General features: G+C 70.2%; 1 protein-coding gene across 2 annotated transcripts; it reads left to right on the top strand.

The window, feature by feature from the left end:
• Window positions 1-922: 922 nt before the first annotated feature.
• Window positions 923-17,408, top strand: AGAP2 (ArfGAP with GTPase domain, ankyrin repeat and PH domain 2). Of its 2 annotated transcripts, XM_054004650.1 has the most exons (19): window positions 923-1,088; window positions 7,610-7,668; window positions 7,749-7,836; window positions 8,557-8,642; window positions 8,719-8,860; window positions 8,944-9,078; window positions 9,589-9,710; window positions 9,774-9,926; window positions 10,495-10,581; window positions 10,659-10,763; window positions 10,835-10,979; window positions 11,053-11,163; window positions 11,982-12,113; window positions 12,386-12,445; window positions 12,671-12,822; window positions 12,897-12,987; window positions 13,699-13,921; window positions 14,685-14,940; window positions 16,131-17,408. In XM_054004650.1, exons 1-19 carry the CDS (start codon window positions 923-925, stop codon window positions 16,368-16,370), a joined length of 2,553 nt encoding a protein of 850 aa, XP_053860625.1. In that variant the 3' UTR covers window positions 16,371-17,408. The 2 variants fall into 2 exon arrangements, with proteins under 2 accessions (XP_053860625.1, XP_053860626.1); XM_054004651.1 differs by lacking the exons at window positions 923-1,088; window positions 7,610-7,668 and having other exon boundaries at window positions 7,751-7,836; window positions 8,757-8,860.
• Window positions 17,409-18,304: the final 896 nt, after the last annotated feature.

Here is an 18,304-nt window from a genome sequence, read left to right as displayed (position 1 = left end):
TGACCACCAGGACCCCACAGTGACCACCAGGACCCCACAGGGACCTCTGGGACCCCACAGTGACCACCGGCACCCCTCAGGGACCACCGGGACCCCACAGGGACCACCGGGACCCCGGCAGGACTCCATGGCTGGGGGAGGACACAGGGACATCCCCAAGGGCCCCTGGCAGCTTCATGCTGGGGTGACACGGGGACACCTGGGGGGACGCGTGTGTGTGGGGGGGGGGGCTGTGTGTGCATGGGATGGCACACGTGTCCTTAGCATGTGTCACCACACGTGTCCTTAGCATGTCCGTGTGTCACTGCAGTGTCCTTAGCGTGTCCCTGTCACTCCACATGTCATTGGCATGTCTGTGTGTCCCTGCACGTGTCCCCAGCGTGTCCGTGTGTCCCTGCACGTGTCCCCAGCCTGTCCACGTGCCCATACATGTCCCCAGCATGTCACTGGTGTGTCCGTGTCACCGCGCACGTGTCCCCAGCATGTCCGTGTGTCCCCAGCATGTCCGTGTGTCCCAGCGTGTCTGCCCCAGAACCCCGTGGTGTCCACCTGAGCACGCCAGGCTGTCCCCAGCACACGCCGAGTGTCCCCCACAGCTCCCACCCGTGCGTGTGTCCCCACGTGTCCCTGTCCCCGCAGCTGGGTGTCCCCTGTGCCCCTGCCATGTCGCTGGCGTGGCCGTGGCGTGGCCGTGGCGTGGCGGCCCGGGCTGGCGCGTTGGGGCGTGCCGGGCCGTGCCCGTGTCCCGGCGTGTCCCGGCGTGTCCCGGCGCGTCCCGGCGCGCCGGGCCCGGCCCCGCCGCCGTTCCCAGCCCCGCGCGGGCCGTGACGTGTCCCCGCGGGTGACGCCGCGGCTGCGGCAGGAAGCGAGCGGCGCGGCGGAGGCCGGGGGCCCGAGCGGGGTCCCGGGGCCGGGGGGTGCCATGGGGGCCCCCCGGGAGCGGCGCGAGGTTCTGGCCGCCATCCGGGCCGAGGTGGCCCGGCACGAGGGGGCCAAGGGCCACCTGAACCGGCTGGTGCGGCTCGTGGAGACCGTGCCCGAGCCCCGGCTGCGCGGGAGCCTGGGCAGCACCCTCAGGGCCCTCCGAGGTACCGGGGGGGCACCGGGGCTGGGGGACACCGGGGGCACGGCGGGGGGAACAGGCAGCTGGACAGGAGGCATGGACAGCGGATGGACAGTGGATGGACAGATGGATGGACAGGTGGATGGACAGGTGGACAGACATCCTGTGGGTGGAGGAGTGGATACGTGGATGGGTGGAGGGATGAGGCGTGGGCAGATGGGTGGAGGAACAAGGGGATGGATGGAGGGACGGACAGATGGATGGATGGACAGAGGGATGGATGGATGATGGATGATGGATGGATGGATGGATGGATGGATGGACAGAGGGATGGATGGATGGATGGATGGATGGAGGCATGGATGGACAGACGGACAAAAGGGCAGGTGGAAGGGACAGAGGGATGGATGGACAATGAACGAGTGCACCGGTGGATGGACAAACAGGTGGATGCAGATACACAGCTGGAGGGATGGACAGATGGACAGGTGGATGGATGGATGGACGGATGGATGGATGGATGGATGGATGGATGGATGATGGATGGATGGATGGATGGATGGATGGATGATGGATGGACGGACAGACGGACGGACGGATGGATGAGGGATGGATGGATGGATGGATGGATGGATGATGGATGATGGATGGATGGATGGATGGATGGACAGACGGACAGACAGATGTGACCCTGGCGTCCCCCCCAGCCCCACACTGGTGCCCACGGCCACACCGGGGGTCCTGTCCCAGCTCAGGGGGTCCCTGCCCCCCTTCCAGCAGGGCCCCCCACCCCGGGTGCCGCCGTGGGGGCTTGGCAGTGCCAGCCCCCCATGGGGACCCATCCGAGGGGCACGGGGGGTGCCGGCCCCGCTGGGGGTGGGGGCCCCCCCATTTCCGCGCCGCAGCCCTGGGGCGGTTTCCGGCTCCTGCGCTGTGGGAAATGGGGCCACTTCCTCCCTGCGTCTGCGGGGGGGGGGCCGGGGGGGGGGCCCGGCTGCTGGGGGGGTGGGGGGGGGGGCCCAGGTGGGATTGGGGGTCCCTGCTGAGGGAGGGGAGGGGGGGAACCTGCTGCGTGGGGAGCTCTGATGCTGGGGGGGCCTAAAGGGGGGGATACTTGTTGCTGGTATGAGGGGGGGCGCTGCTGGGGGGGGGCTGCGCGGGGTTTGGGGTCTCCTCCCCCCCAGTTCCCCCGGCCCACGCGGGGGAGTCCGGTGACGTCACTTGGGGAGGGGCTCCATTGCCGCCCCCTGCCCGTACCGAGCCCCCACATCCCTGTGGCCCCCCCCCCACCCCTCCGACATCTCCCGCGCGGTTGCCATGGCAACGGGAAGCCGGGGGATGCCGCGTTGCCAAGCGCGCGCTGTGGTACCCACGGAGCGCTGGAGGGGGCACAGCCCCCCCAGCTCGTGCCCTGAGCCCGCTGCCACCCCCGGGTGCTGAGTGCTCCCGGCCCTGTTTAACCCCCCCACGCCCCCCCTGGGGCCGCAGCAGCTTTGGGGACAGGGATGGGGACAGGGACGGGGACGGGGATGGGGACAGGGATGGGGATGGGGACAGGGATGAGGACAGGGATGGGGACAAGGATGGGGACAGGGATGGGGACAGGGATGAGGACAGGGATGGGGACGGGGATGGGGACAGGGATGGGGACAGGGATGGGACAGGGATGAGGACAGGGACAGGGACAGGGACAGGGACGGGGACAGGGACAGGGATGGGGACAGGGACGGGGATGGGGACAGGGATGGGGACAGGGATGGGGACAGGGATGAGGACAGGGACAGGAACGGGGATGGGGACAGGGATGAGGACAGGGATGAGGACAGGGATGGGGACAGGGATGGGGACAGGGATGGGGACAGGGACAGGGATGGGGACATGGGATGGGGACAGGGATGGGACAGGGATGGGGACAGGGATAGGGACAGGGATGTTCTGGCGGCAGAGTCGGACCCTCCGTGACCCCGTGTCGTCCCCCCCGCAGCGTGGGACATGTGAGCGATGGGGAGGCGTGGCCCCTCGCTTGGGGACAGCCGGGGGGCACTGGAAGGGACAAGGGGGCACTGGAGGGGGCAGCGCTGTCCCCACGGGGTGCTGAGAGCAGATCCCCCACCAGGCCCGGACAGAGCCAGCTGCACGGTCACAGCCCTGGGGTGGCATCAGGGACACTCCGGGGGTGCGTCCCCTGCCCGGAGCCGTGCCAGGTCCTGGGGACCCCGCGCGTGGGGGGCACAGAGGACCCCGCAGGGCCGGGACCCCCGCCCGACCTGCGGGGGGGCACAGGGGGCCGAGGGGTCCCGCCGTGCCCCGAGCCCCGCGTCCCTCCCAGGCTGTGACACGCCGAGCCGGGGGGGTCACACTGGGCAGGGGGGACACCAATGGCCGTGGCACCTGGCCCGGGTCCACGAGGGTGACACGGGAGTGACGAGGGTGACACGGGGGGGTCCACGGCTGGTCCAAGCGCCATCCCCGCCGTTGCCGTGGTAACGGGATGCGCAGGGATGCTGCGCCGCTGCTAAAAATGCCAGAAAAGGGGTGGATCAGCCCCGAGCCCCGCAAGGCCCCCCGAAAAGCCCCAAAGCCGCCCCCAGCCCCCCCCCGTGGGCCCCCTCCCGACCCAGCCCTGCTGCCCCGGGAAGGGGAGGGAGGGGATTTAGGAGTGCGGGGAGCAGCGGGAGGGATGGATGGATGGAGGGATGGATGGAGGGATGGATGGATGGATGGATGGATGGGGGGGGTATCGGGGTGGGGGGGGTACCGGCAGCCCAGCAGGTGCCGGAGCCGGAGCCGGGGGGTCGGGGAGGCGCCCGGCGGCGCTCGCGCCTGCCCGGTAGCGGCGGGGCCGCCGCCCGCCCCCGCCCCTGCCCGGCCCTGGGAGCGGCGCATGGCGGAGAGCGGCGGCCCCGGCCGCCCCCGGCCGCTCAGGGCCCCCCCCGCCGGGCCCCGGCCCCCCCCGGCCGCTCAGGGCCCCCCCCGGCGGGCCCCGGCCACCACCCGCGCCGCCGCCGCCGCTGCCAAGGACGAGCCCGTCGGGGCGCTGCCGTGAGCCCCGGTCCCGGGGGGTCCCGGGCATGACCCCCCCCGGCCCCATAACCCCCCCGTCCCTCCATTTCCCCCTTCCCCGTAGCCCCCGCGCCCCCTCCCCATCACCGCCCCCTTTGCCCCCCCCCCCACCCCGCTCCCCCCACCCCGTGTCCCTCACGCCCCAGCTCCCCTCCCAACCCCCCGCACCTGTAACCCCCCCTTCCCTCCCCCCCTCCCCGGACCCCCAGATCCCCATATCCCCCCTCCCCCCTCCCTGACTCCCCCTCCGATCCTCCCCCGCCCCCAAAAGCTCCCAACCCCTCCCCTCCCCCCCGCTCAGGGCTCGGGGGGTTCCCCCGCGATGCCCCCCGGCCGCTAACCCGGGGTGGGGGGTGAGGCGGGGGGGTGGCCCCGATCCCGGCGGCTGCCGGGGGGGTGCTTGTGTTTCGTGGGGGGGGGGGGAGGCGGCGGTTCCAACCCCTCCGGGGGCGGGCGAGCGGCGAAGGCTTCGGGGAGGCAGGGCCGGGGGTGGGACCGGAGCATCACCGGCACCGGCGGCCGCGGCGCCGCGCGGGGATCGAGGGGGGCCGGGGGGCGCCCCGGGGGGGCCCTGCCCGCACCCATGAGCAGGACCACCGGCCTCCAGCGCAGGACCACCTACCTCATCTCGCTCACGCTGGTCAAGCTCGAGTCGGTGGGCGCCGCGGGGGAGGCGGAGGAGGCGGGGGGGGGTGGCGATGGAGCCCCTGGCCCCGGGGGGGCTGCGGCTGCCCCCCGCACCCCCGAGCCCGGCCGAGCCCGGCGGCCCGAGCGGCTCTTCCAGCGGCAGGACGCGCTCCGGATAAGTACGGCCGGTCCCGGCCCCCCCGGCCCCGACGCCCCCCGCCCCCGCTCGCCCGCCTCGCCCCCCGCCGTGCCCCCCAAACCCGACCCGGCCATGCTGCCCCCCCCCGCCTCCGGCGGTGCCCCCCCAAACCCGACCCGGCGCTGTTGCCCCCCCCGCCCCCGGCGGTGCCCCCCAAACCCGACCCGGCGCTGTTGCCCCCCCAGCCCCCCGCCGTGCCCCCCAAACCCGACCCGGCGCTGTTGCCCCCCCCGCTGCCGGCCTTGCCCCCCAAACCCGACCCCCGTGGGGCCAAGGGCACCTTGGAGGGGCCGGGGGAGCGGGGTCTGGCCGCCCTGGACATCCCCCAGCCCGCCGCGACCCCCCGCCGCCCGCTGCTGAGCCAGGCAACCTGGGGGGGCCCCGAGGGCCCCCCCGAGGGAGGCAGGGCCCCCCCGCCGCCCCTGGACCCCCCGACAGCCTCCCCGCACCCCTCCGCCGGCGCCCGCCGCCTCCGCCTGGCCGGTCCCAAACCCCCCAAAGCGGCGAGCGGCGGGGGGACCCGCGGGACCCCCGAGCCCCGGGCGGGCAAGGCCCCCACCAAGCCGGCCGGCAGCCGCCTCTCGTGGCCCGAGGGCGAGGGAAAGGGGCGCCCCAAGGCGGGGGGCAAGAGCGAGGGGCCCCCGCGGGCCCGGCTGTCCCCCAGCAAGGGCAAGAGCAAGACCCTGGACTACAGCGACCTGCAGCCGGGGGCTCTGGTCCCCGCCCCGGCCCCCGAGACCGGGCTGAAGCGGGGACGCGAGGGGGGTCGCGCCTCCACCCGCGACCGAAAGATGCTCAAGTTCATCAGCGGCATCTTCACCAAGAGCCCTGCGGCGACCCCCACCCACCCCGCGCCCCCCTGGTCTCCCCCCGGCGCCGACCCGGCCAGTGCCACCCCCCACAGTGAGTACCGGCCCGCGGGAGCCCGGGGGTCGCCCCGGCCGTGGCTCGCTGTCCCCGCGCCCCTCGGTGTCCCGGGGCAGGCGTACCGGTGCCCACTGTGGCCGTGGTGTTGCGCCTCAGTTTCCCCGGCGGGCGGAGGAGGCGCCCGGACCCCCGGGTCCCGTGTGGGGCAGCAGGACCCGTCTGCTCCCCGTGGCTGTGGGGTGGGGGGTACGGGGGGGTACGGGGGGGGTACAGGGGGGCTGTGACCCCCGGGCTGGGCTGGGCCGTGTTTGTGCCCTGGGGGCGATGTGAGGGGGCTGGTGCTGGGGATCCCCATGGTGGGGATCCTGTGCCTCGGTTTCCCCACTGGGGGAACTCCACGGGGGTCAGGCGCGACCCCCCCCACCTCCGTTGTTCCGTCCCGCCATCCGTCCGTCTGTCCTCGCCTCCATCCGTGCGTCACACCCGTGCATCCTGTCCCCCATCTGTGCGGCCGCCCCACGGCCCCCCCGTGTCCTTCTGTCCCCCCCGGCATCCCTCTGTCTGCCTGCACGCACCTTGGCACCACGGGGTGCGTGGGCAGCACCTGCAGGGCCGGGGGTGGCAGCTCGGTGACAATGCGAGGGGTGACAGGCAGCAGCGTTAACCCTTTCCCGGCTGGCACGCGCGTGCCACGGACCCGTCTCAGTGCTGGCGGCAGAAACTGAGGCACAGGAAGGGGGGGGCGACCCTCTGACTGTGTCCTGCCTCAAGTTCCCCCTTTGTGGTGCCACCACTGCCCAGAGGGGCTGGGGATGCCAGGTAGGAGGTGTGGGGGGGGCACAGGGCACGTCCTGGTGCCACGCCAGGTGCGTGTGCCACGCCGTGTCCTTGTGTGCCACACGAGCTGCCACTGCAGCCTTGTGCCCGTCGTGTGCTGCGCCGTGTCCCTCGTGCCGTGCCTCGTCCTTGTGCCACTCCGTGTCCCAGTGCCACGCTGCGTGCCGTGTCCCTCGTGCCATGCCTCGTCCTTGTGCCACTCCGTGTCCCTGTGCCACGCTGCCACGCCGTGTCCTGGCGTCCATCGTGTCCCTGTGCCACACCTTGTGCTCACGCCATGCTGCATCCTCAGGCCTGAGGTTGTCCTGCACCGCTGGCACCGTGTCCTCATGCCCGTCGTGTGGCGGAATCCATGGTGTCCTTGTGCCACCCCGCATCCTCCTGCCATGCTGTGTCCCGGTGCCCGTCGTGTCCTCATGCCACATCCTTGTGCTACGCTGTGTCCCCGTGCCTGTCGTGGCCTGATGGCTCCCACTGTGGCCAGCTTCCCACTGTGTCCCCATGCCACTCCGCGTCCTGATGCCACGCCGCGCCCTCGTGGCTGTCACATCCCGGAATCCTTTGTGTCCTCGTGCCACACCGCGTCCTTGTGCCGCACGGTGTCCTGGTGCCCGTCACCGTTCCCATCGTGTCCCTGTGCCACGCTGTGTTCTCCCACGGCGCTCCATCCTCGTGCCCACCGTGTCCCCGTGCCCTCTGCGTCCTCGTGCCTTGGCACACGACGCCTCGTGCTGCCACGTCCCCGTCCCTGCCACGTGGCATCTCCACGTCCTGCCGCCGCCCCCGCGGGCCCGGTGCCGTTGCTGGGTGACAGCTGGTGGCCGCCCACGCAGGAAGCTGCTGCTGCGCTGCAGGGTGGGGGCCCCCCGGGGATCGGGGGTCCTGGGGGTGCCGGGGGCTGCTGGGGGTTGCCCCGGGTTCCTGGGCTCTGTCTCACCCATCTCCTTCCGCAGAGGCTTTGGTCAACAGCCAGGAGTGGACCCTGGGCCGCTCTGTCCCTGAGATCCGCCTGGTGGGTGCCGTGTCCCCGTGTCCCCGTGTCCCCTGAGGACCACGTCCTCAGCCATCCTGACATCCCCTCTGCACACCCAGGGGGTCCTGGGCGGCAGCAAGAGCGGGAAGTCGGCGCTCGTCCATCGGTTCCTCACTGGCTCCTACGTGGGCTTGGAGCCCACCGAGAGTGAGTGGTCATGGGGAGGACATGGGCAGGGGATGGACACAACCATGGGTGTGGGATGGACGTGATCATGGGCATGGGATGGACACAACCATGGGCAGGGGATGGACACAACCATGGGTGTGGGATGCACACAACCATGGGTGTGGGATGCACACAACCATGGGCAGGGGATGGACACAACCATGGGCAGGGGATGGATGTGACCATGGGTGTGGGATGGACACAACCATGGGCAGGGGATGGACACAACCATGGGTGTGGGATGGACACAACCATGGGCAGGGGATGGATGTGACCATGGGTGTGGGATGGACACAACCATGGGCAGGGGATGGACACAACCATGGGTGTGGGATGGACACGACCATGAGTATGTCATAGGAATGGGTTCAGTGATGGAGTGGCCATGGGGATGGAGATGAGGAGTGGGCATATCCATGGAGCTGGGCTTGGGATGGACATGTGGTGGGGCTGGGCATGAGCACGGGATGGACGCGGTCATGGAGAGGACAAGGCCATGATGCTGGGATGGTGGAGATGGTGAAGGGGATGGACGTGGCCGCAGAATGGGCAAGGCCGTGGTGCTGCTCGTGGCTGCGGGACTTTTGGGGTCAAAGTGCTGGTCACACACGGTGCTGGGCGTGGCCATGGGAGGTTCCATCCATGTGGGCGGAGCATCCCCGCAGGGTCCCCCCCTTCCCCTCCCCTCCCCCGCTGCAGGTGGCCAGTTCAAGCGAGAGGTGACGGTTGATGGCCAGAGCCACCTCCTGCTCATCCGGGAGGAGGCCGGCGCCCCGGACGCGCAGGTACGAGGGGACCGGGGGCCGGGGGGGGGCCACGTTGGCCAGAGCCGAGCCCTGACCCCCACCCGTGGCCCCCCAGTTTGCCAGCTGGGCGGACGCCGTCATCTTCGTCTTCAGCCTGGAGAGCGAGAGCAGCTTCGAGGAGGTGACGCAGCTGCACGCGCTGCTCAGCGACCTCCGCGGCACCAGCGACGTGGCCCTGGCGCTGGTGGGCACCCAGGGTGAGCCGGGCACACGGGGGGGGGGATCCGTGGGGCTGGGAGCAGGACGGGGCACCCCCAGCTGACCCCCCCTGACCCCCCAGACAAGATCAGCTCGTCCAGCCCGCGGGTGGTGGAGGACGCGCGCGCCCGGGCGCTCTGCGAGGTCATGCGGCGCTGCCTCTACTACGAGACCTGCGCCACCTACGGCCTCAACGTGGACCGGGTCTTCACCGAGGGTGGGTGACCATCCTCCGGGGGGTGGGGAGAGGGTGGGAGGGGGCTGGTGGCATGGGGTGATGGGGACAGTGACCCGCGTGTGATGGGGACCGTGGCCAGGTGGGATGGGGACGATGGCCAGGGTGGGATGGACCTGGTCAGACAGGGATGGTGGCCAGCGTGGGGTCACATCTGGGTTGAGGGGAGTGGTGGCCAGGTGGCACAGGGCCGTGTCTAGGTGAGACAGGGACTCTGTCCGGGTGGGATGGAGACAGTGGATGGGGTAGTGCAGGGGACTGTGGGGCGGACCCACGGCTGGGTGGGTCAGGGATCATGTCCACCCCATGTGGGGGCCACATCCACATGGGATGGGGACAGTGTCCAGGTGGGATGAGGGTGGGGACAGTGTCCAGGTGGGATGGGGACAGTGTCCAGGTGGGATGAGGGTGGGGACAGTGTCCAGGTGTGGGTATCCAGGCCAGTGGCTGGGCAGGTTGGGGTCCGGCCCTCCTGACTCGGGCTCCCTGCAGTGGCCCAGAAGGCCGTGGCGCTGAAGAAGCAGCAGCAGCTGATGGCGTCCTGCAAGTCCCTGCCCAGCTCCCCGAGCCACTCGGCCGCCTCCACCCCCGTGGGGGGCGTCCACCCCAGCCAGGTAACCCCCGGCCCCCTGCCCCGGCCCCCGGCCACAGCCCAGGCTGACCCCGTGTCCCCCCAGACCAGCAACGGTGGCCACACCAGCGACTACTCGTCCTCACTGCCGTCCACCCCCAACGTGAGCCACCGGGAGCTGCGCAGCGAGACCCCGGCCCCGCTGGGGACCCCCAGCTCGCTGCACCGCGGGGCCAAGCGCCGCACCAGCCTCTTCGCCGTGAGTGCCCTGCCGGGGTGGCACCGGGGGGCGCGCGGCACCCCGGCTGTTCCCCTGGCATGGTGGTGGTGACACGGGGGGATGGGACATCCCGGGTGTCCCCTCGACGTTGTTACCCAGAGCGTCATCCCGATAGGGTGGCGGCAGCAAGGGACATACGGCACCGCAGGTGTCCCCTGGTGGGGTGGTGACATTGAGGGGCACGTGGCATCTCAGTTGTCCCCTTGGCATGGTGGTGGTGGCACTGAGGGACACGTGGGCATCCAGCGTGGGGATGGGGGACACGCAGGGCACCCAGGATGTCTCCACCGGGGGGCTTCTGCTGTGTCCTCTAGCAGGGTGGTGGGGACACGTGGCATCCATAGTGCCCCCTTGGCATGGTGGTGGTGGTGGCACTGAGGGACACGTGGGCACCCAGGGCGTTCCCACCATGGAGCCGCGGTGGTGGGGTCTGTGGCACCCCAATGTCCCCACCACCAGGCTCCAGCAGCGGGGGACATGTGGGCACGCCAGTGTCCCCAGCTGTGCCACGAGTGCCACCCCCCCGTCCCTGTCCCCGTGCCCACAGACGCGCCGTGGCAGCGACTCTGAGAAGCGCAGCCTGGACAGCCGAGGCGAGGTGGCCGGCAGTGGCCGAGCCATCCCCATCAAGCAGGTGGGTGGTGGCGGTGGCGGGAGGGGGTGGCAGGGTCCCAGTGTTCCCTCTGTCCCCTCACTGTTCCCTGTCCCCAGAGCTTCCTGCTGAAGCGCAGCGGCAACTCCCTGAACAAGGAGTGGAAGAAGAAATACGTGACCCTGTCCAGCAACGGCCTCCTCTTCTACCACCCCAGCATCAACGTGAGTGTCGCCGTCCCCCCGTGGTCCCCAAAGGGTGCGAGAGCCCAGTGTCACCCGCAGTGTCCCCCCAGGACTACATCCACAGCACCCACGGGAAGGAGATGGACCTGCTCCGCACCACGGTCAAGGTGCCCGGGAAGCGCCCGCCGCGCGCCATCTCCGCCTGCGGCCCCTCGGCCAGCATCAACGGGCTGCTGCGGGACCCTGAGCCGGGCGGTGAGCGCCAGGGCCACCAGGGGGTGGGGGGACACCACGGGGACCACTGTGACACCGTCCCTCCCCCTTGCAGCCGCCGTCCCCTCTGTGGGGCTGAGCCTCCCCCCCGAGCCGGGGCTGAAGGTGGTGGGCAAGGGGTCCCTGCAGCGCTGCGCCTCCGCCTCCGGTGCCAAGCTCGCCTCAGGTGAGTGACACCAGCACCAGCAGGGACGTGGCCACCTCCCGGGCCACCCACAGGGATTTCCCCACGGTGGCCCCACTGAGCATGGTGACTCCTGAGCAGCTCAGCAGTCTGGTGGCCCTTGGTGGCCCTGGTGGTTCTGATGGCTCTGGAAGCCACAATAAACCTGGTGGTCCTGGTGAGCTCAGGGACCAGGTGGCCCTTGCTGACCTTGGTGACCACAATAACGCTGGTGGACTTGGCCGGCCCAGGGACCAGGTGGCCCCTTGGTGGTGCTGGTGGCCACAGTGAAACTGCTGGCCCTGGCAAGCATGCGGACCTGGGGGTCCCAGGAGCCACAATGAACCTGGTGAGCCTGCTGAGCCTGGTGGCCCTGGTGACCCTCATGACTCTGGTGAGCCAAGAGGCTCTTGTGACCCTGGTGGTCACAAGGTGACCCCAGGTGGCCCCGGGGATTTTGGTAAGACCAATGAACTTGGTGGCCTTGGGGGGTGGTGATCCCCAAGGGGGTGACCTTGGGGTCCTGGTGATCGCAGTGAGATCGGGGACCCAGGTGAGCTCTGATGTATGCCCAGCACCTCTGGGGGACTTCTGACCCTGGTGACCCCAGTGAGTGCAGTGGCCCTGGTGGCCCAGGTGATACTGCTGAGCCCAGAGGCCTTGGTGGCCCTGACAGCCCTGACCTGAGTGGTTCTGATGGACTTGGTGACCCTGGTGGCCTCGGTGGTCCTGGTGAGCTCCCTGGCGCTCGGGAGCCTGGTGACCCCAGTGACCCCGGTGTCCACGGTGCCCCCAGCACCCCACGTGTGGTCTCTTGGCAGAGTCCCCGCTGTCCTTCGAGGCCGTGTCCAGCAGGGACCCGCCGCCGTCGCCGCTGGTGGACAGGAAGAAGCACCGGCGGAAGAAGCTGACGACGCCGTCCAAGACCGAGGGCTCGGGTGGGCAGGCAGAAGGTGGGTGCCACGGCCGTGTGCCCCCAGCCCCAGTCACCCACGGCACTGTGGGGACAAGGCCACCGTCCTCCACGGCAATGACGCCCCAGAATTCGGGGAGATCTGGGGTGATGCTGCCCCTCACCCCCCGTCCATGCTCAGCCACGCTGTCCACGCATCCCCCTCGCTCTGCCACTGCCTGCCACCTTCTGCACCATCCCCAGGGCTTCGTGGGCCCCCCTGACTCTGTCCCCGTTTCCTCTCTCTACTCCTGCTGCCCGGACCCTCCGCAGCCAAGCGCAAAATGTGGAAATTAAAAAGTTTTGGTAGTTTAAGAAATATTTATAAAACAGGTAACGTGGCGTGAGCGGTGCCTCCCGTGCATGTGGCTGTGCCCCCCTTGCCTGCTGCTAGCACACACCCCGGCAGGGGTGGGGACCACTGGGGAGGGGGCTCGGGCAGAATTTGGGTGCCAGGGGTGGATGTGGGGGGCTGGAGTGGGTGCTGGGCCAGTCCAGCCCGCCGTGGGTGGAGGACCCCCCATCCCACCGCCCCCCCGGGGGTCTCTGGTCCCGCAGAGGAGGAGAACTTTGAGTTTCTGATCGTGTCAAGCACGGGGCAGACGTGGCACTTCGAGGCCGGCAGCTTCGAGGAGCGCGACGCGTGGGTGCAGGCCATCGAGAGCCAGATCCTGGCCAGCCTGCAGTGCTGCGAGAGCAGCAAGAACAAGGTGGGAGCTTGGCGGGGGGGCTGGCAGGGTCCCCGTGCCACCCCCCTGCCCCTCTCACCCCCGTGTCCCTCCAGGCGCGCATGGACAGCCAGAGCGAGGCCGTGGCCATCCAGGCCATCCGCAACGCCCGCGGGAACTCGCTCTGCGTGGACTGCGGGGCACCCAGTGAGTCCCCGGGGGCACCGGGGGAGGCGGGGGACACGGGCGGGCGTGGGACACGGGGGGACATCGGTCTGTGGGACAGCGGTGCCACGGGCCCTGCAGAGCCCCGAATCCAGGTGGTGATGCCACGGGGTGAGGTTGTGCCACCGGCCATGGGCCACCTGGCAACCGGGGCGAGGGAGGGCTGTGGGCCACGTGGTGCCACGTGTGACATGATGCCATGGGTCACACGATGTCCTGGGCCATGTGTTGCCATATGCCATGTGATGCCATGGGCCACAGGATGGATGGCACGGGTCACAGGATGGATGGCACGGACCACACCGTGCCATGGGCCACACGACGGATGGCACAGGCCACACCGTGCCATGGGCCACACCGTGCCAGGGTCACACAATGCCATAAGCTACACAATGCTGTGGGACATGTGATGCCATGGGTGATGCCATGGGTGACACGATGCCATGGGTCACACAATGGGTGGCACGGGCCACACGGTGCCACGGGTCACACAACGCCGTAAGCCACACAATGCCACGGGACACGTGGTGCCACGTGTGACACGATGCCACGTGGTGCCATGAGCCGCTCCGTGCCGTGGATCACCGCACCCGCGTGCCACGCCAGGGGTCACACTGTGTCCCGTGCCATGGGGACCCCAGGGGTGCCACAGCTCACCCACCACCCCAGTCACGCCCCCCGCTCACCCCGCAGACCCCACGTGGGCCAGCCTGAACCTGGGCGCCCTGATCTGCATCGAGTGCTCGGGCATCCACCGCAACCTGGGCACGCACGTGTCGCGCGTGCGCTCGCTGGACCTGGACGATTGGCCGCGGGAGCTGACCCTGGTGCTCACGGCCATCGGCAACGCCACCGCCAACAGCATCTGGGAGCAGAACCCGCGCGGCCGCTGCAAGCCCACCCACGAGTCCTCCCGGTGGGTGCCCCGGGCCCACCCCTGTGACCCCCCGCTGTCACCACATGTCCCTGATGCCACTGCATGTTCCTGTCCTCTATGCCACTGCGATACCACCCTGCCATCCCTGATGCCACCCTACCATCCCTGATGCCACTGCATGTTCCTGTCCCCTATGCCATCCCTGATGCCACCCTGCCATCCCTGATGCCACCCTGCCATTCCTGATGCCACTGCATGTCCCTGTCCTCTATGCCACCGTGATGCCACCCTGCCATCCCTGATGCCACCACATGTCCCTGTCCTCTATGCCATCCCTGATGCCACCCTGCCATCCCTGATGCCCTGTGTCCCCACCCTGTGTGTCACTGCTGTGTTGTCCCATGGACTCTGATGCCCCCTATTCTCAGGTGCCACCCCACGTCCCCAGTGCTCTCGTGTCCCCACCCCCCTGTCCCTTGTGACCCCACGATCCAGCAATGCCACACTGACACCCCTGTGTCCCCACCTCCCGTGCCACCCTGCTGCCACCCTCTGTCCCTGGCCCTCACGTGTCCCCCCTGTTTTCACTCTCCCTGTCCCTGTGATGCCACTATGCGCCCCTGACACCTTTGTGTCCCCACTGCCACACCACCAGCTGCTCCCCCTTGTCCCTGCCCCCGCTGTGTCCTCCCATCGCGGCAGTGCCCCATGCCCAGGGAGGAGCAGCACTCGCGCCTCAGTGTCCCCGTGGTGCCACCCTGCTGTCCCTGACACGCCACGTCCCCTGTGTCCCCGTGCCCAGGGAGGAGAGGGAATCGTGGATTCGTGCCAAGTACGAGCAGCGGCTGTTCCTGGCGCCGCTGCCCGCGGGCGAGGCCCCGCTGGCCGAGCGGCTGCTGGGGGCCGTGCGCGAGCAGGACCTGCCCGCGGTGCTGCTGCTGCTGGCCCACAGCCACAAGGAGCAGCTCAACGTGCCCACGGCGGACGCGGAGCGGCGCACGGCGCTGCACCTGGCCTGCGACACCGGCCAGGTGGTGGTCACCCAGCTGCTGGTGTGGGTACGTGGGGCGGGGGTCTTGGGGTGGCTGTGGGGGGATGTGGGGTCGTCACGGGTGCTGTGGCATGGCCACGAGGGAGATGACACGGTTGTGGGGACCGTGACATGGGTGTGGGGGCTGTGGTGTGGTCACGGGGACCGTGGGGTGGTCACCGGGGGCGTGGTGTGGTCGTGAGGGATGGGGGGTGGCCTTGGCAACCATGGCACGGCCAGGAGGCGAGTGACGTGGCCATGAGGAGCGTGGGGTGGCTTTGGGGGACGTGGTGTGGTCACGGGGGGTGTGAGGTGTTCATGGGGCACCTGGAGTGGGCTTGGGGATCACGGCACAGCCAGGGGGAAGATCAGGGGGTTGTAGGGACCCCTGAGGTGGCTGTGGGGTCGTGGTGCTGCGGGGTGGTCCTGGGGACTGTGACGTGGCCAGAGGACAGATGACACAGTCATGGGGGACACGGTGTGGTCAAGGGGGACACGGTGTGGCCGTGGGGACACGGTGTGGCCATGGGGACACGGTGTGGTTATGGGGGACACGGTGTGGTTATGGGGACACGGTGTGGTCATGGGGACACGGTGTGGTTATGGGGGACACGGTGTGGCCATGGGGACATGGTGTGGCCATGGGGACACGGTGTGGTTATGGGGGACACGGTGTGGCCATGGGGACACGGTGTGGTTATGGGGGACACGGTGTGGCCATGGGGACACGGTGTGGCCATGGGGACATGGTGTGGTTATGGGGACACGGTGTGGCCATGGGGACACGGTGTGGTCATGGGGACACGATGTGGTTATGGGGACACGGTGTGGTCATGGGGACACGGTGTGGTTATGGGGGACACGGTGTGGTCATGGGGGACACAGTGTGGCTGTGGGGACACGGTGTGGCCATGGGGACATGGTGTGGTCATGGGGACACGGTGCAGCCATGGGGACACGGTGTGGCCATGGGGACACGGTGTGGCCATGGGGGACACGGTGCAGCCATGGGGACACGGTGTGGCCATGGGGACAATGACACGACCATGGGGGATGTGAAGCGTCCGTGGCAATCCTGGGATGCGCCAAAACACCCGGGGTGGGGGTGGCACGGGGGATGTCACCCACCCCTGGGGGACACACCACGGCCTTTGGGGCTACGCCACGGCCGCGGGGACGCGTGGTGGCCTCGCGGGTGACGCGTGGCCGTGCCCGCAGTACGGGGCCGATGTGCGGGCCCGGGACGGCCACGGCCGCACCGCGCTGTTCTACGCCCGCCGCGCCGGCAGCCGCGAGTGCTCCGACATCCTGCTGCAGCACGGCTGCCCCGGCGAGGGGCCCGGCAGCCCCCCGACCCCCGGCCCTCCGACCCCCGGCGGCCCCCCGACCCCCGGGCCCCGCCGCCGCAGCAGCTGCGCCAGCGTGGGCCCCTGCGAGCCCCGGTCTGCCCTCGTATAGCCCTGAGGGGCCCGGAGCCCCCCCCCCCGGCGCCCCCGGGCGCGCGTGCCCGCGGCCTGGGGTCACCCCGGTGCCACCCCCGGGGTCGCCCCCTCGCCCACGGTTTGTACTTTTGATGCTCTATTTATTATCCTTTCCACGTCGGGGTCTCCGCTGGTCCTGTCCCCCTCTCCCTGCCAGGGACCCCCATGCCAGGGGTCACAGTGATGCCACTGCCACCGCCACCTTCCTGTCCCCTCCCCGGGGCATTGTGCCCCAGCGTGGGGTGGGCACGGCTGGGCTCGGGGCACTGAGGACGGGGTAACCCCTGCCCATGTCACTCCTTGCCCATGCCATCCCCTGTCCCTGTCACCCCCGCCCATGTCGCCCTCACCCCCCCATTGCCCCCTGCTCACATCACCCTGTCCTACCCCCGTCCCCGCGTGCTGTGTCCCCCTCCCCTTGTCACCTCCGCAGCCGCGCCCCCCTCCCCAAGTCGCCCTCGCCTTGCCACCCTCCCTGACCCGCCCCCGTGTCCCCGTGTCCCCCCCGGCCGTGCCCCCCACGCCCTGGCACGGCCCCGGCTCGGTGGCAGGAGCAGAGCAGACCCCGACGCCCCCCCTTTTCTACAACAACCTTTTGTACGCCCCCTCCCCCTTTCCGTGGCCTGACACCCCCCCCCCCCCCCGTGGCCTGACCTCCCCCCGCCCCCCGTTTCTCGGCGTCCCCTCGGGATCCCCGTTAATTTATTGCTTTGTTTAGCGATAGGATAGAGCCAGCCCCTCCCCTCGCGGGGGGGCACCGCCGGCGGGACCCCCGACCCCCTCCCGCCGGCCTGGGGGGGGCCGCCGCGTCCCCCTCCCGCGACCCCCCATGAATGTAGGGGCGCCCCAGCTGTGACGCCCCCGACACGCCCCGGCGGGGCCGAGCCAGGGAGCCCGGGGGGGGCCGGGGGGGCGGTCGGGGGCGGTCGGGGGGGGGCCCAGGCCCGGGGGTCCCGGCCGTGTACAGCGTTTTCATCTCTCGGGTGTGACTGTAAGTACGTGACAATGTCGGACACTGGTGCTGTGACCCGGCTCGTCCTTCCCGCGGGGGGCACGGGGGACACGGAGTGGCACAGGGGACATGGCACGGGGGACACGGAGTGGCACAGGGGACATGGCACGGGGGACACGGAGGGGCACAGGGGACACGGGGGTGGCAGGAAGGCAGGGGGGCACGGGGGACACGGAGGGGCACAGGGGACATGGAGGACACAGGGGACATGGCACAGGGGACATGGCACAGGGGACATGGCACAGGGGGCACAAAGGGGCACAGGGGACACGGAGGGGCACGGGGGACACGGAGGGGCACAGGGGACATGGAGGGGCACAGGGGACATGGCACGGGGGACACGGAGGACACAGGGGACATGGAGGACACAGGGGTCACAGGGGGGCACAGGGGACACGGAGGGGCACAGGGGACATGGCAAAGGGGACATGGAGGGCACAGGGGACATGGCACAGGGGACACGGAGGGCACAGGGGACACGGAGGGCACAGGGGACATGGCACAGGGGACATGGAGGGCACAGGGGTCACAGGGGGGCACAGGGGACACGGAGGGCACCGGGGACACTGCGTACAGGACGCTGGTGGCACGGAGGGTGGGTGACACGGGGGGCTGAAGGCACGGCGGCCTGAGTGACACACGGGGGATGGGTGACAGTGGGGACGCGGGGCGGGTGACACAGGGTGGCACTTTGGGGCGGGAATGACACGAGGTAGGGGCATCACGGCGGGAGGGGTCACACAGTGACAGGGGACAGGTGACACTGGGGACAAGCGGGGGGTCACAGCTTGGTGGCCGGGCGGTGGGGGAGGCCCGGGGTCCGGCCTCTGTGCACGGCTGGGGGGGCACTGGAAGCACTGGGGGGCACTGGGGGGCACTGGGGGGGCACTGGAAGCACT

This window comes from Vidua macroura, unplaced genomic scaffold, assembly GCF_024509145.1.
Source record: "Vidua macroura isolate BioBank_ID:100142 unplaced genomic scaffold, ASM2450914v1 whyUn_scaffold_107, whole genome shotgun sequence".
Taxonomy (NCBI): Eukaryota; Metazoa; Chordata; class Aves; order Passeriformes; family Viduidae; genus Vidua; species Vidua macroura.
The sequence above is the reverse complement of the archived record's forward strand: the minus strand, read 5'-3'. Positions and strand labels throughout refer to the sequence as shown.

Coding starts and splice junctions, on each gene's coding strand:
- AGAP2 (XM_054004650.1), top strand. CDS start 923: ATGGGGGCCCCCCGGGAGCGGCGCGAGGTTCTGGCCGCCATCCGGGCC. Junction 9,711..9,773: donor GGGGCGTCCACCCCAGCCAG/GTAACCCCCGGC, acceptor GTGTCCCCCCAG/ACCAGCAACGGTGGCCACAC. Junction 13,922..14,684: donor CCCACCCACGAGTCCTCCCG/GTGGGTGCCCCG, acceptor CCCCGTGCCCAG/GGAGGAGAGGGAATCGTGGA.